At 42.2% G+C, this 16788-nt stretch overlaps 2 protein-coding genes across 6 annotated transcripts in view; both read right to left on the reverse strand.

The window, feature by feature from the left end:
* Positions 1 to 1247: 1247 nt before the first annotated feature.
* LOC130183276 (glutathione S-transferase A-like) lies at positions 1248 to 5217 on the reverse strand. Its single transcript, XM_056398563.1, has 6 exons — positions 4985 to 5217; positions 3464 to 3529; positions 3239 to 3344; positions 1893 to 2011; positions 1699 to 1787; positions 1248 to 1602 (listed from the first exon to the last, which is right to left on the reverse strand). The coding sequence occupies exons 1-6, from the start codon at positions 5150 to 5152 to the stop codon at positions 1470 to 1472; spliced, it is 681 nt and encodes a 226-aa protein (XP_056254538.1). The 5' UTR covers positions 5153 to 5217; the 3' UTR covers positions 1248 to 1469.
* Positions 5218 to 6242: 1025 nt separating this feature from the next.
* fhod3a (formin homology 2 domain containing 3a) overlaps positions 6243 to 16788 on the reverse strand; it is a 56423-nt gene continuing 45877 nt past the window's right edge. For 2 of the 5 annotated variants that reach the window (XM_056398543.1, XM_056398538.1), the window contains 12 exons: positions 15778 to 16466; positions 15187 to 15327; positions 13359 to 13517; positions 13079 to 13261; positions 12040 to 12159; positions 11554 to 11715; positions 10348 to 10538; positions 10025 to 10229; positions 9854 to 9877; positions 9315 to 9525; positions 9028 to 9192; positions 6243 to 7792 (listed from right to left, as the gene is read on the reverse strand). In XM_056398543.1, the coding sequence (XP_056254518.1) occupies positions 7710 to 7792; positions 9028 to 9192; positions 9315 to 9525; positions 9854 to 9877; positions 10025 to 10229; positions 10348 to 10538; positions 11554 to 11715; positions 12040 to 12159; positions 13079 to 13261; positions 13359 to 13517; positions 15187 to 15327; positions 15778 to 16466 (2333 nt within the window). In that variant the 3' untranslated portion in view covers positions 6243 to 7709. The remainder of the gene's footprint in view (positions 7793 to 9027; positions 9193 to 9314; positions 9526 to 9853; positions 9878 to 10024; positions 10230 to 10347; positions 10539 to 11553; positions 11716 to 12039; positions 12160 to 13078; positions 13262 to 13358; positions 13518 to 15186; positions 15328 to 15777; positions 16467 to 16788) is intronic. The other 3 variants (XM_056398539.1, XM_056398541.1, XM_056398540.1) reach the window with 3 other exon arrangements.

Raw genomic sequence — 16788 nt, forward strand, 5'->3', positions numbered from 1 at the left:
TGCCCCTTTTTCTCTTTTTTTCTCTTGCCCTGTGTACACAGGATGTCCGGACAGAAGAGTCACCGTGAACTGCTCTCATCAGGCCACTCTGAGTAAATACAGTCAAGGTTGAATAAATGGATGAACACAAAATTGTAATGGTTTTTGTTTTTAAAGTATAGGCTCTGTAGGAAGGATGGAGTTCTCTTATACATTTACATACTGACTTATTTCAACCTGCTGGTTACATGAGGCCTTTTTTGTTCAGGTCTGGTGTTTTCATTTTGGAATATCATAAATTTGGTTTTATAGGCTGATTGTTGGCATGTTATCATCAGCGCTGATTCACTGGCATTGTCATAAAGAGTGAGAACTGTGGCTATATGCGTGTACTGGTGCAGTGATACATATGAGTTTGAAAGCCGAGTGTGAGACTGTCAAATGTGCTTGTGCTTCCAGCTAACAGAGTGAAATGAAAATATGCTATTTTGATTAGATAGATGTTTTCATAGCTCTTAGAATAAACAGTATACATATTCCACGTTGAATGCGGCAGCCCCATGATAATTATCTTTTCTCTTTCAAATAAAAATACCAACTGCCTCTGTAATTGTCAGCTGGTGGAGCAAAACGGGGAACGCCCCAAATCCACGGCGCCAAGACCAAAACGTAAGCTCAGAGAAAAATATAAAACATTCAACAGGTAGAACAGGTGGCTCAGATTCATGGTCCAAGATAAGAACCACAATGTCTAATAGAGTTGGTAGGATCTGAACTCAAACTCATACACACGTATAACACCTCTACATAGTTAAAACATCAATATAGTCATCCAGGTTAGCGCATGTCTCACAGAGGATCTGCATTCTGCATAAAATGCAAAGTCATGCAGAGGATGCAATGGAGAACTATCTCCTACATGCAAAGTCATGGTAACTCAGGACATTTCAGTTACCTTTGTACAGACGAAAACAAGTTTGGGCACAACCAATCAGCCAACAAAACGCATGGGTCAGGTCCGCAATGACTCCGCCCACATTTTCTACTGATATCTAATCTACCGTGAACTGGACCTGAATATAGGGGTGTTGGCGGGTGTCTGCAATCTGATCACATAAACTCAACTATAACATCTAAACTTTTCCTCATCCTTGACTCTCAGACTTCAGCAGTGACATCTTGGCTTTTATTTGTGCTATAATTGCAGACCCACTACAAAATTCAAATGAACAAAATATAAGTTAGTTTGACAAAAAATAAGAACCACATTTCTGCCATTGTGACGCTGATGTATTTAATGGTTATCTCAACACTGTGTTTCATTTTCAGAAAAATAGAAGAGCTATATCATATTTGACAAATTATGAGTTGTGCACAAATGTTGAAACCTACAGGAAGACTCAAAATGCATTCAAGTGCTGCTGTAGTAACTCTTAGAAGCCAAACTACAACACAACAGGCAGACGTGGCTTTAAAGGGGAACGTGGATATCAGATGTCTTTGAGTGTGTCTTGTCCCTTGGGGTTCTCCAACCAATGAGGAGGCCAGCTTGCTTTGACGCTGGGTCTCTCCTTCAACAGAGCGTAATACTCTCCCAGATGAGGGTAACACTCTGCGGATAACCTGCGAAACAGAAGGGCAGGAGACACTTTATTTTCAAGCCATATGTGCACTTGTCAGTGTGACTTCAGGATAGTACACCAGTCATTTCCCACTCACCCAAATCTGAAAAGAGTAGCAACAGTTGGAAAAACGGTCACATCCGCCAGTGAGAAGGATGGTCCTGCCAGGTGAGCGCCTGAGCCCAGCTGAAAAGAAAGAGGAGACAAATACAGCATGTTTGAATGTGTCAGTGCATTCTGAGTTTGTGTGTATGTGTGTGTGTGTGTGTGTATACACTGTACACACACTACCTTCTGCAGGTAACCCTCCCACAGTTTGATTTCAGTGGCCAGAGATTCCTTGTTCCTCTGAAGAGCTGAGTCATGCCTCTCTCCCTCGGGGATGAACCAGTTATAGTAGATAACAGCATCTTAAAAAAAAAAAAAAATCAAAAACACTCACATTAACATATTGAACAGACAGCAGCTTTGGTGATTATATTATTATATTTATTTATTTTTAAAAACCTTAGTAATTCCCTAAATGACCCATTAAGCATTTTAGTTCTTAGCAAATATTCCTCAAATAGGACTAAATAGTACTTTTGTTTGGAACTACTTCCAGCAGCTGATTTATTCTTTAGTATTTATAGTAGCAGGACAGTGTTTATTTATTTTGAGTCAATCCCACATACACTGTGGGATTAACTCAAAATAAACTACAGTGCCCACAGTTATCATAATAAAGGAGCACCTAGTGAAACATTGCAGCTCACTGGTGTGTTTTTAATAGTCCTGGACAACAATGAAGCTCTATGCACAGACAAATACACAGCAGAAGTTTGGGCAGTCTCGTTTTTTGTAGCCAGCTGACTCTTTCTAATTAGGAACTTTCAACCTGTCTTCATGCAGATCACTTCAAATTCTGAGATATGTCCCGGCTGGCTTTCAGGCCGAGCATGTTTTGAAATCTACCCACAGATTTACAGTGATGCTCTGTGAGCGGCTGCTCCAACAGCTTCAGCTTGGGTTTGCTGAAGTAGTTCATGGTGCGGTTTGGGTTCTGATTTGGATCAGTGTACCATTGTAGAAACTGGCCTCTCTTCAGTTTCAGTTCAGTTTTTTTTTTTTAACTGACTGCAGGACATTTGCATCCAGGATTTGCTGATATGTAGTGAAATTCATCCTTCCCTCTATCTATGCCGTGTTCCCTGTGCCGCTGGCTGCCACACAATCTCAAAGCAGAATATTTCACCCCTAATGGCAAGTCCTAACAACTAAATTAAAACCTGATGGTTTAATGAAATCGTAAGTGTTTTACAAGTAGTAGCGTGTAGGGATTTTTTTTTCTTAATTTCAGGAAATAACAAGTAACAGTGCCCAAGGATACCCGAACCTTTGCACACAACTGTACTTTGGTAGAACTGTCGAGAAGGTTTTCTAAAAAAAAAACTGCCTTTTTTACTGTTTTATGTGGCTACCATTGCTGTTTGAAATTAATAGAACATACCCAGTATTTATTGATGACAGGATGAAACATAACAGGTCAAAAGAATAATTCCTAATGTGATCTAAGAAGTCAGATTTGGTTTGTGTTACAGCTTGTGATTACTCTGCAGTCACCTGACTACTTAAGGGATCTTGTTTGCTTGTCTTACTGAGTTTTTCGTAGAATGTGAGACCCTCAAACATGCGCTGGTACATCAGTGCTTGTTCTGCTGGGCTGTCTGGGATCAGTTTGTTTCCCTGGGACTTAAACTGACTCTGACACATGGAGAGGAAAGACACACACATTTAAACATATCACACTTCATAATGCTTAATTTAGTGTTGGTATAATTGCTGAAGTGATATTTCTTTAGTTAACGGAGTGGCTCACTCACCTCCAGGTAGAAACAGGCTGCATAGGATTCATTCACAGCGACGTCTCCATGTTTGAAAGAAGGAAGCTTCAAAAAACAAACAAGAAGACAGGCTGTTTAATGGTTTCCTGTTATTACCTGCTATTATGTTTCTAATCCAGTGTTAATGCTAATGCTACTGGGAGCTAATTAAGACAACATGCTGTGCTGGTAGTGTTGGGGTCCTACCAAGTGCTTTTAACACAACTTGTTTAGCTAACTGTATGGAGAATTACGTCATGTGTAGTGTTATCTGAGGATCTGACTGTGCGAATATTTTCTTCACAATAATAGTAGTGCCCTCGTTTGCTTGAGCTGCCACATCATATCACATATCCCCGTTTATACAACAATTAGTTCCGACCAAGTAATTTCATTGGACGAGAGGCATTGAATGAGTGCAGCTGACAGAGTAACTACGTGTATCACTCCGCTTCACAGGTGTTCTATTAACCATTAATCAGCGTTACATTTAACGGCCGTTATCTATCATAGATTGTAACAAACTTTGCAAAGATGACTATATTCCAGAAATAACATTTGAATTGAATTATGTATAAGAGTCGTCAGAAGAGGATGGAGGGAAGAAGCCACACTTCAGCGAACACCCGAGGCAACGTGTGGACAAATTAGCAAACTAGTGCGCACTGTGCAGGTCAGGAAAATGTTTAGCCTTTGTGTTGCTTAGCAATAGTCCAGTATCAGTCCAGTTGCGGAACTATTTTCCAAATAAATGATGATATACACAAAAAAAAAACCTTAAGCTGTTGTTGCTTATTTAACTAATATTACGCTCGTAGAACTGTTGCATAAAAGTAATATCACACGAGAGGGAGTGATGTACTGGATATCAGCACGGCTGTGATTCGGTCATGGGTACTCGGCCGCGTGATATTGCTTAAATATAGATAGAACGCATTGACTCATATACACCAAACTACATTCAAAATCCAGTCAATTAATTTTTTATCTTGCTTACTGATAAACTACATGCCTGCTAAATCACGAATTGAGACTTTAGGGTGACATGTAATGCCTCATGATAAATTCGGCATGCTGATAACACAACTACTATAAAAACTCTAAATAGTTAATTGCTTACATTGGTCGTTACCGCCCTCTGTGGTGAGTTTGTGTGAAAGGCGCTTAACTGGGTCACAGAAATTCATAAGGTCTTATACTTCTGAAAAAAGACGTGCTTGATAAACGGAGTATCAGCCGAATTAAAAACTCCTTCTCTTTGACTTGGTAGAGGACTTATTTTAAGCTTCAACAGGTGTGTTTCTGCCAGTAAGATAAAAATATTAAATGCTTGAAATTGTGAATGGATTTTGGCGTTATCTTAGAACTATAGTATATAGGGGTTAATGAAAAGCGGCAGCGGCTGTTCCTTCTATTAAGGAAAGTGTTTGACGTTATTACGCACTATTCACACTCACTAGTCTATTTTAGTTAGTCTACTGGTTAGTGGTTATGATGGGGTTTTCTGCAGGCTGCTCCTACCTGTCCCCTGGGATTTATATCTAACACTTCTTGGGACTTGTGCTCCATTTTCTCAAAGGAGAGCAGTTTGTGGTTGTAGCCCTGCAGGTTCTTCTCCTCCAGAGCGATCATCACCCTCCAGCAGGGAGGAGAGCCGGAGCCCCACAGCAGAGTCATGTCCTTGGCCATAATTTCAGATTTCACAGCCTGAAGCTCGGAGCTTCTATCAGTCACTGCGCACAGGAGAGGAGTGATTTGTTGTTGTTCTTCCCTCAGTTCATGTGGAGCTCAAGCTGCAATCCAAGCTCACATTGCCACCTACTGGCTTGGAGAAGAGACTACAACTTACTGCCTTTTAAAATAATGCACCTTCATCATAGTTTCACCTCATGTTAAAAATCAAAAATTGAACACACGACTTGTTTTTTTGAATAATCTTTACTTTACTTTACTATTATACTATACTGGCCAGCCTGTATAGTGGTCAGCTGGCTTTAATGCTGGCTCTGTCCTTCAACAGGCTGTAATATCTGGCCAGTTTGGGGTAATGTCCAACAGACAGCTTTAAGAAAGGACACAAGGTTGACATGTAACTGAGAGACAAAGCAGCCTGGAGCAGCAGTGTGTGTGTATCTTACTATGTAATAAACTGTGCAATATGTCATGTTTCATATTTAGTTTCAACACTTTACCTCCAAGTATAAACATGCGGCAGTGGACTTATTCAATGTGTTGTCTCCATATTTGAAGGCAGGGAGCTGGAAGAATAAAATAACATTATGTGAGCATAAGAAGTCATCTGCAGCATGGTCACATTTTACTGTTACTTTTTACAGACACATAGTATTCATAGGACAAATAAGAAAAAAATGAAGTTTAATATTGGCTAAAGGGAATTAAACTTCTACCCAGAGGCAGCTAGATTTAACTGGAATATAAACTTTGAATTAATGTGTGTGTATGAACTGGAATACGCTAGTGCTTTGTTCTTCATGATCATCGTGTGCATGCTACACCTACCTGTCCTCTCCGGTTGATCTCCAGCACTTCCTGAGATTTGTGCTCTCCTTTGTCTCTGACACACACACACACACACACACACACACACACACACACACACACACACACACACACACACACACACACACACACACACACACACACACACAAAGCAGCAGTCTATGGCAGCTCATTGATCCAAAGGTTGGTCACCGACATGGTCTGCTGTGTATTCAAGGGCTCAGAAGTGAAAGCATAGAAGAAGAATGACATGCACATCCACTTTTTCACTCAATGGTTTTGTCTTTTTATTGTAGAATGTGTATACACAGCATTTCAAGTGGAAGTGTCTGTAACCATGGTTTTTATGTTCAGCTCACTACATGATATTTATGCAGTGATGTTTCCCAGTTTTTGCTGGACTGGGAGAGGAGCGCACACTTCAGCTGGGACTGCTCCACGACCTGTTTCAAGTTCATACAAAGTACAACGTGACCACAAAGTTCAAAGCAAATGTCCAAATGTTGCTCCCTCTCTCTCTCTCTCTCCCTCTCTCTGCAGGGAGCAACATTTTAAAAACACATATTTCAGCTCTGACCATATCTTTCATTTTTTTCATCTTTAATTACAATTCACAGAATAGCCTCTTTCTCAGACTATAATACAAGTTTCTACAGAAAATTACAAAAATAATACAGAACATGAACTGCACTAAACATGCACGCTGTATCTGGCAGCTGACGAGGGCATTTACACATTTTTCTGCAGGATTCTCTGCATGTCCTTCAAATAGATTATTAAAATTTTAAAAAAGTCCTTATCTTTTTGTCTTTTTACACTTTACAAACAGTTCCTCTGAGATAAAACTTCCTTTTTCTGTGTTTTGAATCAGTCATTCATTTCAGCATAACAGACTATTAACGCTGAGTAAGGTGCAAGATGTCTGAGCTTAGCAAATAAATATTGAGAACAGTTCTGTCAAAATAAAAAAGGTAATTGTAGTCAACACTCACCCGTGATATAACTACACCTGTGAAATTGTGAGTCATCTGACAAGTAGGAGGTGAATAAAGCAATAGCAAGAGATGGCGAAAAGGTACAGCAATGTCCCTTTTAAATGAAAGGCACACATCAAAACCTTTCATATTCCCACTGATCCACAGCCACAATGGCCACTTGTCGAACGTGCAGCTGCAGAAACAAAACTGGATTCTCATTAAGCCTCTTTGTTTTTTCAGGATTTTTTGGAAACCGGATAAGAGAACAAATCAAGCTTCCTCTTCAGCCCGTTCGTCTTTACAACCAAAATTCACAGCTTAAATAAATGAAACATGGTGAAGTCACAGCTGCAGAAAGTTAAAAGCAAAAATTATCCCTTTGAACTAACGCAATGTTTAAAATATGTTTATATAAATAAAAAAACGTTTCAGCTCAGTGTAGAGGCAGAATCACTGAATTCAAATTCTCTTTTCCTTCTTGCCAAGTTGAACACATCAATCTCTATCTTCACTTCCACTTTTTCTTCTGAGGATTTTTTTTCTCTGCTGCATTAAAAACACTATGGTGGCTGCAGTTTCATCACTCAGACACATCAGGCAAGATTAGCAGCTGACAAAAACCTAAAGGGGCATGTAACTGCTGGAGTACAACAACGAGTGTGACGAAGGCAGGCAGCTGACGGAGGCGTCGCATCGATGTTTGCCGCTGTGTTTCCACAGCAAAGAGGACAGAGACAGGAGGCAGAGGATCACATTTGTGAGTCTGGAGAATCAGTTAGTCCCAAAGCAAGAGCTTCTTCCGGTGTCAGACCGTTCTTCAGAGTCCGCCTCACTGTGAGGAGAGGAGAGGAGAGGAGAGGAGAGGACAAGAGAGGAGAGGAGAGGAGAGGAGAGGACAGGAGAGGACAGGAGAGGACAGGAGAGGAGAGGAGAGGAGAGGAGAGGAGAGGACAGGAGAGGAGAGGAGAGGAGAGGACAGGAGAGGAGAGGAGAGGACAGGAGAGGAGAGGAGAGGAGGAGAGGAGAGGACAGGAGAGGAGAGGAGGAGAAGAGAGGAGAGGACAGGAGAGGAGAGGAGAGGAGAGGAGGAGAGGAGAGGACAGGAGAGGACAGGAGAGGAGAGGAGAGGAGAGGAGAGGACAGGAGAGGAGAGGAGGAGAGGACAGGAGAGGAGAGGAGGAGAGGAGAGGAGAGGAGAGGAGGAGAGGAGAGGACAGGAGAGGAGAGGAGGAGAGGAGAGGAGAGAAGAGGAGGAGAGGAGAGGAGAGGAGAGGAGAGGAGAGAGAGGAGAGGAGAGAGGAGGAGAGGACAGGAAGGAGAGGAGAGGAGAGGAGAGGAGGACAGGAGAGGACAGGAGAGGAGAGGAGGAGAGGAGAGGACAGGAAGGAGAGGACAGGAAAGGAGAGGAGAGGAGAGGAGAGGAGAGGAGAAGAGAGGAGAGATATGGTTATGTGCTGTATCCCAATGCCATACTACATACTAAATATATACAACACGTACTATATACTACTGTTTAAGTTTTATGGTGTACTGTTTTTGCAGTTATTGTAGAAAGAAATCAACATACTTGCTGTAACTGTTTTATACAGTATATATATATATATAGAGAGAGAGATTTTTATAACAGGAAATGATTCAATACAAACTGTGACTTAATTAAAACGTTTAAACATTTACTCTCTGATTTTAAAGTCTGATTTTATGTCTACTCTGTGCTTGTGTTGTGCTTTAATTTTTATAAATTTTTTCACTTGCTCATTATTAAAAGTATCAAAGGTATTAAGAAAATTGGTCAAAATTTATCCAGCGGAGGTCGAGACAACCTGACTTTTAGTTTCTAGTATGGGTCAAGCTTCAGAAACGCTGGATCATACATTTCCTACAATGCAACCAATATTGTGTGTTTCATTAGACCCTTCTTGCCTCATAAATGCCCACTTCTTTCAAATGGATCCTAATCCTAATGCAGGCTTTTCTTTAAAAGTCTGAGGCCCGATGACATCATCAGGGGTTATTCTCTCAGACTTTACTAAGCATGTATTTGGGATTTCAGCTTTCAGGTCGTACATGACTTGCGGTTTGCCCTGGACCTCCTCCTCTCTCTTGGCTGAGCTCTGGTTCCCGGACCCTGAGTGGCCGACCTCACGATGCGCTCCATGATCTCGTCTGCGGCGTCGTCTCCACAGATCTGAGTGTCCTCCACAGGTGGTGTCCGTGCTTGCATAGTGCGACCTGAACAATTGGAGAAGCGTGAAAAATGCTTCAGCACGAGGAAAAAAACCCTTTTAAAGAGCTGTGACTTTTGCTGCGTATTTATCTGTGAGACCCTGTAGGGAACTTCCTGTCACCCTCACCTCCTCGTCCAGGCCGTGATCTGGTCCGTGTCCGAAGCCCCGGCACCCCGCTGCTCTCCTTGTCTCCGCCGCTGAGGCTGGTTCTCAGCACAGCCTTCATGTGCTCGTGCTCTGCAGCATCCTCAGCATGGCCCAGGCCCTGAGGCTGTTCGCTCTCCTGGCTACCACTAGGGGCGCTGCTGTTGCTACTGGAGCCACGTCGACCACACTGCTGGGGAGAGAGACGATATGAAAGGATAAGAATTTGGCTTGCATTTTAAGCACTTTGGGCTTTAACCATGCCAAACCTGAAACATCAAGGAAAACATCCAACCTGTAAAGATTACAGTCCCTACTGTATTTTACTGACTGATCCACTCGTTTAGTGAAAAGGAAACTTTGAGGTAGTTACAGTTAGTTGTTTCATGCACACACACACACACACACACACACACACACACACACACACACACACACACACACACACACACACACACACACACAAACATACACACACACACACACACAGACATGCAGACAGGCAGCACACATGTTGATACCTCACTCTCCTCTTCATCATCAGACTACAGGAGAAAGAAAGAGTGAAAGTTAAAGAACAGATCAAGGATAACGAAGGAAGCACTAGATTTGGAAAAAGAAGAGCTAGAAAACAGAGGTGAAAGTCGGTGTGTGTGTCTCTGTGTCAGGGATTCTGTCTGTGTGATACTCACAGGAGCGTTGACGTCAATGATCATCTTTCCTCGGGTCTTGTTGCGCTCGCGGTGGTCGGCCCTTTTCTGTTTCTGCTGCAGCACGCGGTCTCTGGTGGTTCGGTACTCCAGCGCAAACTCGCTGAGGATCTTACTGAACCTGTGGACGCTGATCTCCCTCACACTGTAGGCCGGGTGACCGAGGAACAGCAGGAATGAATGGAACCTGGGTGAAAGAAGAGAACGCTTTTCTTCACAATAATGAACATTGCATTGCAAAATACAATAATCAAGCAAAAAAACAAAACAAAAAAAAAGGACAAAATAGTTGTGAGAGGAGCTACCTGTTGATGATCCTGCGGTGAACGATCTTGAGGATGATGATCCTCTCGGCGCAGTCTTTGAGGAAGTCAGACATCTTCTGCTTCAGCTGGGGCTTCATCTCATGCTTGGCGATCACCTTCAGGTGGTCCCATGAGGCTTTGCAGCGGCGCTCCATCTGACACAGGTTTTCCTGCAGCTGGTCGAAATCCACCTAATCAAAGCAAATCAAGAAGTTCTTTAATCAACTTGCATCAAAAACAACATGTAGGAAGTCCTCTTATTCAGCCGACCCGTAAAACACTGTTTAGTTTAGAAGAATCTAATCAAACCTAATGTTTTATGAATAACTTGTTCAATTTCATGTTAATTCAACTTTGAATTGAGGTGTTTTGACTTACTGATTATTCAATTGTTTGTAAAGAAGCATGAGCATTTTAGCTGACTTCCCAGCATGCACTGTTTTGGAGTCAAATCCCTCCAAAGATCCTTCTTTTTTGTAGTTTTTGAGAAAACAAATATGGTGGAAACTTGCTGTGTCTTTAATACTTGTTAAATAATGGATGTTTCCTCTGATAGTAATGAAAACAGTCTTAACCACAGTGAAGATTAGTCTCCACTTCAGTCCCTACCCCTGGACACTTTTAACCCTTTCATGAATTAGTTATGAAAGCCTAAATCAAGATTTTTTACTTGTGGTTTTATACTTCATTAGACACGAAGAAAATATTTTGAAAAAATACTTATATATATTAGATTTTTATTTTTTCACTCTGATGGACAGCATGCGTTTAACTTTCAATGATTATTTATATGCAATATCAGTGTAATACATAGAAAAGTGTATTTTATGAAAACTGTGAACATTAAATGTCAATTTATGACTGTAAAACAAATGCTTTTTCCATATTTTAACATATATTGCTCTTGGCAATCGAACAACAGCGCAAACTACAGCATGTCAAATTGTACGGACAGTTTTCTCTGTATGGTTGAGCTCTGACTGTTGCTTTGTAAATGTTACAGAAATTTATTCCCTTTAATAGAAATAACATCTAGAGCTGCAATTATTAATCCATTAATCAATTAGCTGGTCAAAATTATTATTTAATTATTATTTATTAATTATTCAGCAACTATCTGATAATCGATCAATCATTTGGACCAAGCTGTTGGACCAGCTTAAACATGTTTTACAGTGAGGGGATTCGAATGAGTGTGGAGCGGACCTTTGCAGAACGTGTGATGGCTCCGATCTCGGAGTAGAGGTCGGTGCTCTGAGGGAAGTTCTCCACCACCGCAGAGCAGGCGTGATGCAGCAGAGACTGTTTATGCACCGTGTCCTTCACCTCTGGAACCTTCTCCAGATACGTCAACTCGAAGCCTTTAGCCTGGACACATGGACACAACAGTTATTTACGAAAAGAAAAAATCAAATGTTACTTCTGTGCCTCCTTCTCTATATCTCTATGTGATAGCCTGAGAGTCTTGGAGACAGTTGTTTAGAAAATGATGTGAAAGCAACGTCTGATCTCACTAAATTATAGTTGCCGATATGTGATGTAATTTTTAATCTACGAATGGTAGACTTGACTCATTCACACTCCATTAAAATCTCTCACAATCTCTATAATAACTGCAGTAGAGAGACAACAAAGGAAGCTTGTCATTGTGACTCAGTCAGGTGATGTGAACCTGTAATGGTCATGACTCACATTTGTGCCATTGAGGAAGTTTCCCATTGAGAGCAGCGTGGAGAGGATGTAGCGTAGAGTTTTGTTCTTCTCCAGCTGCTCCATACCCTCCTTCAGATCCTGCAGCGGCTCTGCCACTTCCTGGGAGGAGGAAGACACACACATACACACACACCATTAGTCGAGTCAATTAAGACTCCCAAAAACATGTGTTTCATTAGTCTACAGTTATATAAGCGGTGAGTAAACAGGTGCACCTCCTCTCCTGCCACAAATCATCTGCTTTTGTTTTAGGTCATGAGAGGTCGTTTAAAGGTTGCAGCCTCGGTCAGCCTTCGATATCAAACGTGCCTCTGACGACATGAGCCCTTTGTTTTCTTGCGAGCCTGTGTTTGTGTGCCTGCACGGTATGCTGCCCTCCATTAAGCCTCCCTCGACCAAACCGTCCCACAGAGTCGAGTCGGGAACGCAGCTCTGCCGAATGTGCGGTCGGGCATCATGCCTTTCATGGAGAGATTAAAGACAACTGCATCCTGCGGAAAGCTGTAAAATTTACAGGACAGCAACGGAGGGGCGGCATGTTTTTCATTCTCCGGGTTTCGACTTTGAACTTCTTCTCCTGGATGCATTCTTTGCTAAAGTAAAACATGGTGTGCCAGAAGAAGAGGACGAGGTGCTGCTAATAAGCCTGCATATTTTGTTATGATGTTGTTATATAACTATGTCTCTGTTTTGCGGATGTTGTTTGTACTAAAATGGATGTTGATACTTACTGACATGGGCATGAGACACACAAACGCACACGTGCTGTGCACATTTACTCAACACTTCATGGTTCAAAGTTCATTTAGCTATGTCTGTTTCTGCTTTAATAAAACCACATTCACTTATTATGTATGACTGTATGATTTTAAATGTGCATTTGGTAATGGCTTCGGTTTGGCCTCCCCACGTCGACATTCTTATGAAGTATCAATCATTTTTCTTCAAATTCGTATAGTTTTATCTTAAGAAAATAACAGTTTTCACTGTGAAAGTACTGCCCCGTGTTTAAACTGACCTTCTCAGTGGCCTCATAGTCCATCTTGAAGGCCCAGAGCTGGAGTCTGGCAGAGAGCTCGCTGATGGAGGATAGAGTGAGGAGGAACTGCTCTGCTGAGCCCAGCGGGACGTCGGGGTTGGCCAGCTGAGCCTCCTGGATCTTCTGCTTCTCTTCCTCTGTGGGGATCATGGTCAGGATTTTCTGAAGACAACGGATAAGAGAAGATATGGGTGATAGGTGTCATGGATGAGTTTCAATCATCACTTGCTTCCTTTTCACCGTCACCTCTATCTCTCACCTCTATGCCCTCTTTGTTGAGCGCATACTCATCAAAGTTAAGGATGGCCGTCTTGATAGTGCGAGGAGGAGGCAGCACCGTCAGACCGATGTTGATGGCGTTGCTCCTCTTGGAGTCCAACACGATGATCTCCTGGCGCTTACCGTCTGCTGCTGTTTTCTAGGACACAAAAATACAGGGAGGGTCAATGCTGGGTCTCCCTCTCTCTCCCCCTCTCTCTCTCCCTGTGGTCTGCTTTATGGGCTTGTAAGGATTAGAGGGATCATCACTCAGGTTACACTGACTGACAGCAGGAACTACATGGTTAGTGGCAGCAGGAAATACCGTGACAGGTTAGCTCTATACTGTATTGTTTGGATTAGTCCCCAGACACATTGTGACTATATGTGTAGAAATGACCTCACAAGCACTTGAGGCTATTATAAGTTATTACAGGAAGGAAGTATGTCACCACATTAAAGTGTAACAGAGTAGGTGCTAAGGCTTGGTTACTGCCTCTGGGAAATTTTATTAGCACAATATGGAGACTGGTAGACTTACATTGCAGCACAACTCTGCCACTAATGAGCTGCTTCATGTTACAGTTCATGCTATTACGACATAAGACTAACCTAACTTTTAACTAACTTCTGGCTCATTTCCCACAGGTTGTTAAGGTTAAAAAAAGTATACTTTTATTGATGACAATAATAATTGTTGTATAGAAATACACTTGTTGTTGATGGTATTCTATGTAAAGGATGAAATTCAATTTATTTTATTTAATTAAAGATTTATTTGAAAATTCTACTTTTGTTTGTCTTTTTCTTTTATCATAATGTGGAAAGCTGATTAATGTTTCTGTTAATGTTGGGCACATTAACTACTCAGACCAGCAAAGAATTCAAAGTTTAAAAACTTGTGAAGACTTGAGGTTGTACAACTACGAAAAACACGTGATACCAACCACATACTGTGGGTAAAAAAGAAAAACATGCAAAATTGGTTTGAGCTTTTCATTCTCTCATCTTTCACATCTTACGGTAAGAAGAGCATAAAACCAAAAGAAGTGAAGTTCCCTCTGACCTCTGAAGGCTTTGGTTTCTGAAGGTTCTTTTAAAACTTGGATTCTCTCATTAACTGACAGCTTTGCTTGAGCCGTTTCCATCTTGATACTGTTGCTGGAGACCACCACCACACTGTCACATTACGTGTGGACCAGAAGTGAGTTACTAACTGGTTTGGCTCTAACGAGAGTTGTGGATTGAAGCAGTGGCTCAGGAGTTCAAAGTGTGAGGTGCCTGGCTTCAGCTCCCCTGTCTTAGTAGACCATACTTTTCTTATTCAAAGGCTTTGTGAGAATTACATAGGATTCAAGGCTCCCCCGTTTGATCACGATCAGAACACACATGACCTCGCTTAACCTTTAAAACATCAGCTTTCGAGTATGGGAGATAATGGACAACCAAGCCTGCAGACTGTGTGGCTGGCAACAAGGAGGAGTCTGTGATAAAGCAGCAGCCAAGACACTACATGAACTATCCTGAGAGCCAAATAGAAAGGACGTGACTCCTGATGAAGTTGTGCAGTTTTTATGAGGAGCTGATATAATTTGGAATTGATGATGATGGTGCTCAGTGACTATAACACATGACCATGCAAATGACTTGTTGTTAGTTGATTTCCCTGATAAATTTCCTGATTTAGTTGTAGTGGACAATGTTCAATAATTGAGTTAGTTTAAGCATAAATCCAACATTGTACAGATTAGATTCAACAGCATTGATAAACTGACTATCAACCAGCGTCCCACACCTTTCTAACCCCCAACCAGGCACTGCTTGTTTACCTTTGTAACTGGTATTTCCTTCGACTTCGACTCAAACAGGTGTTCCAGTTTAGCCGTGTCCAACTTTACTGATTCCAGTTTGGACCAGAATGAGTCTCCACTCCGCTTGTAGTCCCTGTACTGAGAGTCTGTCGGACGCACCTGATCATGAACACAACAAGAATGGACTACATTAAGTGGAGACATGTGTTAGACTCCCATTTCCTACAATAAAACAGGTAAATGAGAGACAAATAACCACAAATAATAGCAGCAACAGGAACATGTCCTGTGACTCATTGTTTTTGATGACTCCTTAATCTTAACTGGCTGATGGAAACATGCAGTCTTTAATGAACTCTTCATCTTGATCTGTAGCATCTTCTGTCCGACCAACAATATTGGTCAAACCTAAAACAGTAACAGGACCTACTTCCTCTAGGCGTAGTGAAAGAGAAATCACTTACCGCCATTAAGAACATAAAGAAAATGTTTCATCTTGGATAAGTTCATGTGTAAAACTGAATTAAAACAGTGATGCAATTTTTTCATTTTTCTGAAAAGCCTTAGCTGCACCTGGTTAATGAAGATGCTCTTTGTGTCTTGACTCACCTCGCTCCAGAAGAGCCTGATTGTCTTCTTCTTCTTGTTGAATAGAGGCGGCTCTGGAGGAGGAGGCACTGGAATTGGACAATTAAAGGAAGGAGGAGGTGGAGGCCTCATAATCCCAATCAAGGGAGGCGGTGGGGGGCAGCTGCCTAGCATGGGTGGGGGTGGAGGGAAGCAGGGTGGTGGAGGAGGCGGGGGCGGGAGGTCGCCGCATCCTCCCATGAAAACGGTGTCCAGAATGTCCTTGTCGTCATCCTCTGTCAGGTCGGTGAAGTTGATGTCCCCGATGCGCAGCTCTCGTGGGCTGGCCAGGAGCTGGTCCCAGATCGTGTCTGATTCCTTCTTGGGTGGTGGGGGAGGAGGCTCGTTGGCTGGGCCCTCCAGGTGAGGGTGGGGTGAAGTGAGGTCCTTGATCAAGTTTCCAAATCGTTCAGCGAACGGGCGGATGCTCCCATGTAGCTCTGATTTGTCATCCCTGTTGTCGCTCTCCTGATCATCGCCCAGCTGCCCCTCAGCATCCTCCTTTGTTTCTTTGTCCTCCCCCTCTTCTCTCTCTTTCTCCTTCTCTGCATCCTCCTCTTCCTCCTCCTCATCACTGGGCTTCTTGTTCTGGGAGTACAGCATGTCCAGCATGAAGAGTTTGCTGTTGAGGAGTTTACTGCACGGCTCATTCACCTCTCCTTCCTTGAAGCCTGAGAAAGAGAGTGACGGTTAAGAGGAGAAAAAGGATGTAAAAACATTACCACTGTAGAGGAAGCCTTATTCTAAAGTATATTACACTAGGAGGAAGCAAACAAAACAGTTTATTTCCACTTGAAAAGTAATGTAAGGGCTTTGCCTCATTCTCTCTACACACTGCATTACAACTTCATCTGAAATAGTATCACTACTAAGAAATCACCATTAACTGAAAATACAGGATGCACTGATGAGATCCATTTGATCTGTATCAGCACCGACGCTGACCGGGAGTCGGGTATCAGACAGATGTGAATGACGAACATTACAAACAGT

The sequence above is a fragment of the Seriola aureovittata genome, chromosome 16 (assembly GCF_021018895.1).
Source record: "Seriola aureovittata isolate HTS-2021-v1 ecotype China chromosome 16, ASM2101889v1, whole genome shotgun sequence".
Classification (NCBI taxonomy): domain Eukaryota; kingdom Metazoa; phylum Chordata; class Actinopteri; order Carangiformes; family Carangidae; genus Seriola; species Seriola aureovittata.